The sequence below is a fragment of the Equus caballus genome, chromosome 14, assembly GCF_041296265.1.
Source record: "Equus caballus isolate H_3958 breed thoroughbred chromosome 14, TB-T2T, whole genome shotgun sequence".
Lineage (NCBI taxonomy): Eukaryota > Metazoa > Chordata > Mammalia > Perissodactyla > Equidae > Equus > Equus caballus.
This window is the reverse complement of record NC_091697.1, coordinates 20,017,501-20,023,355: the sequence shown is the minus strand read 5'-3', so window position 1 is coordinate 20,023,355 and position 5,855 is coordinate 20,017,501. Positions and strand designations below refer to the sequence as shown.

At 58.3% G+C, this 5,855-nt stretch overlaps 1 protein-coding gene across 1 annotated transcript in view; it reads right to left on the bottom strand.

Moving 5' to 3' along the window:
• Positions 1-613: 613 nt before the first annotated feature.
• The window catches only part of COL23A1 (collagen type XXIII alpha 1 chain), a 318,371-nt gene continuing 313,129 nt past the window's right edge, over positions 614-5,855 (bottom strand). Inside the window, exons 28-29 of the mRNA XM_023617064.2 lie at positions 4,892-4,930; positions 614-4,728 (exon numbers count right to left, since the gene is read on the bottom strand). Coding sequence (XP_023472832.2) covers positions 4,726-4,728; positions 4,892-4,930 — 42 coding nt within the window. The 3' untranslated portion in view covers positions 614-4,725. The remainder of the gene's footprint in view (positions 4,729-4,891; positions 4,931-5,855) is intronic.

Here is a 5,855-nt window from a genome sequence, read left to right as displayed (position 1 = left end):
CGGCCGGGGCTGGGCGTCGGCGGAGGAGGCGAAGCTGGTCCGGCCCCGGGGAGGGACCGCGGGAAGGGCCGACGCGGGCGCAGGGCGCCTCCTGGGCTGGCGGAGGAGGCCACGGGGCGACCTTCGGGGCAGCACGACTCCTGCTGCGTCCGGGCCGGTGAACAGGAGATACGTCTACACTGAGAATCATGCAGTGTTTAGGCAGGAAGAGATCTGGAGGCCCCTGACCCTTCTAGTATATGGCCAGGAAACCCAGGCCCAGAAGGGGAAAGGGCTTTGTTCCCAGACACACAGCAAGTCTGCCACAGAGGCTGCACTCCAACTCGGATCTGTCAGACCCCCCAGCCCAGTGAGTGAGAAGTGGCACCCAGGGGCTGGGACGCGGGATGGCAGAGAGAGCTCCCCTCCTGGGCCGGGGCCCTGGAGCAAGGACCAGGACTTGCGGCCGAAGCTGGGGGGCCTGGGTGGACTGGGAGGGGGAGGCGCTTGCTGCTCCTTCTTCTGTCTCCTTTTTGTGATTCTCAGCCCTCTGCTTCGCTCCCTCCTTGCTGTCTTCTTCATCTCTCTTCCCCCATACAACCGTAAAATGCCAAAGGCATGTAATAGAGAACGGTCGGAGTTTCATTTTTTTATTGTAACATGTATAACAAAATTTACAATTTTAAGTGTACATTTCAGTGCCTTTAAGTACATTCATGTTGTGCAACCATCCATCTGCAGAATTTTTTCATCCCAAACCGAATGGAGTTTCTTATTTTTAGTTGTAAAGCTGAACTGAACATTAGGTGTGAATCTTGAAAAAAAATTCCTGCCAAATTAACCGAGAGAGGTTGCTGGCAGCCTGCACTCGTTTTCTGAGAATCAAGACCCACTGCCTGTGTGTGGACAGTGTGGGACCGAGGCTGCTGGCTTTCTCAGTGGATCTGCTCCTCTTTGGTGGAGAGACCCATAGGTGGCTGCGCCCTGCAGTTCCAGCTTTAACGTGTTTGGTGCTTGTGTGTGCTTGGCGAGTGGCAGGGAACGGTCTGAGAGTCCTGTTTGAGGCCCGTCTTTAGCCTTGTTTGAGCCCAAACACAAGCCTGTCTTGTGGCCCAGGGCAGTGCAGAGAAGTCAAGTTGGCTCAGGGGCTTTCCTTGCCTTGGGTGGAGGGTGAAAGGGCTGCAGCCATGCCCAGCCCACATCTCACCCACTCCCGGGATGGCCAGGATCAGGAAGGAATACAGTTGGAGGCTAGACCAGGCTGGGCCATTTCCTGGACCAAGAGTATCTGTAACAGGGACAGGATGACAACAGGATGCCTCCCCTTCTTCCTGCTCCAAAAAGCCCCCTCCTTCCTGTCTCTGGCCCGATGCTAAGCACTGCTCTGTCCATTGTCTCATGCCTGGCCTTCGAGGTGCCATTGGAGGCCAGCAGGGCAGGGAATGGGAGGAAATGGCTGAGTCGAGATCTGAACCCAGGGCATGGTGTTTTTTGATGCAGGCGGCATGGCCTTCTTGGCGAGATGGTTCATCCTTGGGCTGGACTGTCCTAGGCATTTCAGATGTGTGATATCCCTGGTCCTGCCCACGGGAATGCCAAGAGTGTCCCGTGATCGTTGCAAGTATCGAAAGTGTCCCAGGCAGTATCCTGGGCTCAGGGGGAAGGAGACCTGGGCAAGCCCCCTCCTCTCAGGCCTTAGATTGATCTGCAAAGGGGACGGTCATCCCTGTGGTTGGCTGCCATGGCACACAGCAGGCTCAGTCCGTGTGCTTCCCTCTCTCCCAGCAGGCACAGCTGGAGGCAGAGCTGCCCTTCCTGGCAGGGAGGCGGGAGGCCCCTCAGTCCCTGAGGGTCAGCTGTGAGGCAGGGCGCTCGCCGTGTCTCAGCTGGGACCTTGAGCAAGTTATTCACTCTTCTGTAGTCTCCTGTTCTTGGGGGGACTGCGGGCTCTAAATTTTGATGTTTGAACGTTTGCAGACCTGAGGCTACCCAGGATGAGGCCACAAGGAGGCAGCAAAGGGCTATGAATGGCCTTGTCCTCCCCAGAGGAGTAGGAAAGGGACCCCCTCCAGTGTCTGGGGACAGGGGAACATCTGGCTCTACCCCCATGAGGATCTGCCTGCCAATCACCAGCCTCATGGCGCTGCCTAGCAGGCTCCACGCCCTGCCAAGCAATTTCAGAAAGACAAATTGGAGGACATTGAAGAGCCTGGGTCCAGTCCCAAGCCTGCCACCACATCCTGGCTGTGCATCCCTGGGCAGGTGACTCACTCCTCAGAGCCTCAGTTTCCCCATATGTAAGGTGGAAATAGTAACACCAACCACATAGGCTTTGTCCTTCACAGGACTGGTGAAGGGATCCAGCAAGGTACCTGGGTCGAGGGGGGAGCGAATTACAAACTGTAGAGTGCAGTAGATCTGTGAGGTTATGCTGGAACTCCAAAGGACACTGGGACACCTAGTGATCTCCATTAGTCGTCACGGCACCACTGTGTTTCTCTTCCTTTTCACACTACTGTCTTCCCTGGTAACCCAGACAACTGGCCGGGTGGTGTGGCCTGCCACTTATCGTCAGCAACTTAGGGAGACAGACAGGGACTTGACACCTTCCTCTTCCTTAGCCAGTGTGTGGCTGGGCCTCTTCTACCCATACTGTGGCCTCCCGAGGCCTCAGTCCTTGGAAGGAGAAGGCCTGAGACACTGTCACTGCAGGTCCCTTTTTGTCCACGCCACCCCGGTTGTGCTTGGTTTTGTCATCTGTGAAACGAGTGCATTTGCTGGGTCTGTCTCTCAGGGTTGTGAGGACCAGCTGGGATGAGAGATGTAGAAATGCCCTGCAAGACTGTGGCCCTTGCTTGGTCTTGGAGTAGGGAGGAGAGAGGGAAGTCAGAACCCTGGGCGCCTCTGGGTGCCTGACCTGTCCTAGGTTCTTTTCGTGCTCTATGCAGTTGGTTCTCACTAAACCACAGTCTGAGTGTAAGCCTCGCCGTCCCATTTTACAGATGTGGTGGCAGGTTGAGTTTTCTAAAATGACTGCAACAAGATCTACTATCCCACAGTTTCTCCTTAAAATATAATGCTGCCACTTTTCCTTTGAATTAGGGCAAACCTCTGATCCTGGCAGAAAGTGATAACCTGATGACTTCTGAGTCTTGGCCATAAAAGGCGACACAGCTTCCACCTGGGACATTCGCCCTGGGAGCCCAGCAGCTATGCTGGGAAGAAGCCCAGACCACACAGAGAAGTGTTCTGGCCACATGGGGTCCCAGCTGACAGCCAGAATCAGCTGCTCGGTGAGGGGGAGCTTGAGCGACAACTACTCAGCTAAGCCCTGTACCCCCAGAACTGTGAGAGAGAGATAGAAAGGGTGGTTGTTTCAGGCAACAAGTTTTGGGGTGATTTGTCCTGCGGCAGTCACTGACTAGGGGATCAGAGGAGCACACAGGCTCATGGCGTGAGTGACTGGATAGGGAGCTCAGCTAACACTTGGCAGGGCCAGGCCTTGAGTCTGACCCTGATCTACTTCCTCTGGTTTCTGGGGCGGGTCGGACCCGGGGTGGGGGTCCCTTTGTCCCTACTCAGCAATGGCCAGGCTGAAACCTCACCCAGAGGTGCCCCAGGGGCAGTCTGCAAGGACAGGCACACCCTGACACACATTTGTGGTTTATTACACACAGCAATGTCCATCTACACAGAGAAGGGAGGCAAGTAGCTAGGCCAGGGCTGGCAGCTGGGACCCTTGTCAGAGGTGGCGAAGCCTCTTCTCAGAGCACTGGCGGCTCAGGTCACAGGCACCCTGCTCTGGCTGTCTGGAACCAGCCCTGAGGCTCTCCGTCCGCACAGCTCACCTGGAGGACCATTTCTGGCAGGCTGACCAGAGTTCTCCTGGGTGGGAGACCTGGGGCTAGTGAGACCCAAACTCTGAGCTGGAGGTCCATCTCCTCAGGCTGGCAAAGTCTCAAGTCCCTGCTCCGGGGCGTGTGGAGACAGGAAGCAGCAGCCACTCTAGCCTGGGGCCTGCTGTCTTCCACATTTGGGAATCACAGGGCTCCCTGCAGCTGGGTCCACGTAGCGGCGATCACAGCGCTTGGCCTCTGCTCCTGGCCGGGGTACACGTGTTCTCATGCAGGCTGGCCTCCGGAGGCCTCCTGAGCTTGGTGGCAGCTGGACCTGCTCGGGGCGCTTCCCACAGCTCCCAGCATCCAGCTGCAAGTGCCAGGCAGGAGTCTTGTCCTGCCCTGGTGAACCCAGGGCCCAGGGGGCCTGAGAGGGTAGGCAGGTGGCTGTGGCTGAGGCCAGAGGCCAGAGACCAGAGAGGCCGGGAGCAGCTGCATTTGCTGTCCAAGCCCTGGGCCTTTTTGGATGGGGTGAGCGCCAGCGGCTCAGAGTTTCAGGGGGCAGGCTCTCGTAGGGCAGTGTGGCAGCCGGAGTCTCTGCTAGTCAAGTGGCTGAAGGCCCCACCCGAGCCCTTGGCAGCCTCTCCTGGGCCAGGCACTTTCACCTTCGTCTCCCTCCTTCTTGGAAAGGTCAAGTCCTGCAGGTGCCCCTCAAGTACACAATCCCCCTGTCTGCCCATCCACTTTCCTGCCAGCCTCACATGCAGATCGTTCTGGGCACACTCTTAAATGTTAAAAGGCCACACGTGGTGCATCCCGTGAAGAAAGATCAATATATTACTGTTCTGTTTTTACAAAAATTAAAAACGTCCACACGAATCTGTACAGGTTGTGAGCCGGGTGCTGGGGATCACTGGAAAAGCAGGGAGACTGAAGGTGAGGAGGGAGCTGTGAGCCCTTCCCCCCGCCCCGCCCCGTCATGCGCACTTCTTCAGGCACAGGCATGCCCCTCTATCCTCTTGTCCCAGGGCCCCTCCTCCCCCAGCCTGCCCTGGGGACTCCTCCCTGCACGGTACCTTATGCCAGCAGCCAGGCACGGGCAGCCCATCGGGGCCCTGGAAAGGAAGAAGAATTCAGTGCCGGAGAAGGGGGCTGGCCCGCTCTCTGCAGCCCACACTCCTGCCCCGTGTGTAGGGAAGTGTGGCCCAGGGAGCTGCCACACGGGGCCACTAGACCCCACTAAGGCAGGGCCTGGATGCCTGCCCTGTCCACCTGGGTAGCTGGGGCATGGGACACAGTGGCCCCTTACTATGCTTGTTCTGAGTGCTCCCCCATGGGGCCTCTGTTGGGACACGTGTGCAGTGGGCAGAACGTGGACACGAGTAGCGGACATCACGTCAGACATCCAGTGACCAGGAGCAAGGCATGGCCCTGGCCCTTTCCAGGGGCTACATGGCTTCCTGCCTGGCAGCTGTGACAGTGGCTCTGGCCCCTCACACTGGTGGCCTGAGAACTTTCAGGAATGTCTCCGAGTGTTTGAAGGACAGTCCAGGAAGTAGGATCCCCCTCTGGTCTGTCCCGGTCCCTGTGTCTGGACCTGAGCGGCAGACAGGGCGGGCTAAGGCCGTCAGGGCAGAAATTGGGCCAGGGGTGGGGGCTGTCTGGAGGCTCAGCAATCAGACGCAAGCAGGGGTGGGTTTCCTCAGGTGGCCTGAGGCAGTCAGCCTGGGGTCCCTGGGGGGCTCTGTGCTGGAAAACACTTCACTCTGTTTCAGGGCACACTTGGGGCTCAGACACGCGTAGCACACCCCCAGAAAGCCCGTGCATCCACGGGCACAGGCTGGGCCGGAAGGGAAGTAGGGAGGAGGGTGGAATGCAAAGGCAGGTGGGCTGCAGGAAGGGCGGGCAGAGCAGCGGGCACAGGCAGGGAGGCCAGCACAGCACAGCACACCCAGGCAGACCGCGTACCACAGGGCAGGGCCCGCGGCCCCTCGAGCCCGGTGCCCCTCGCCTGCCTCCGCATTTAGGATTCTCCTGTTT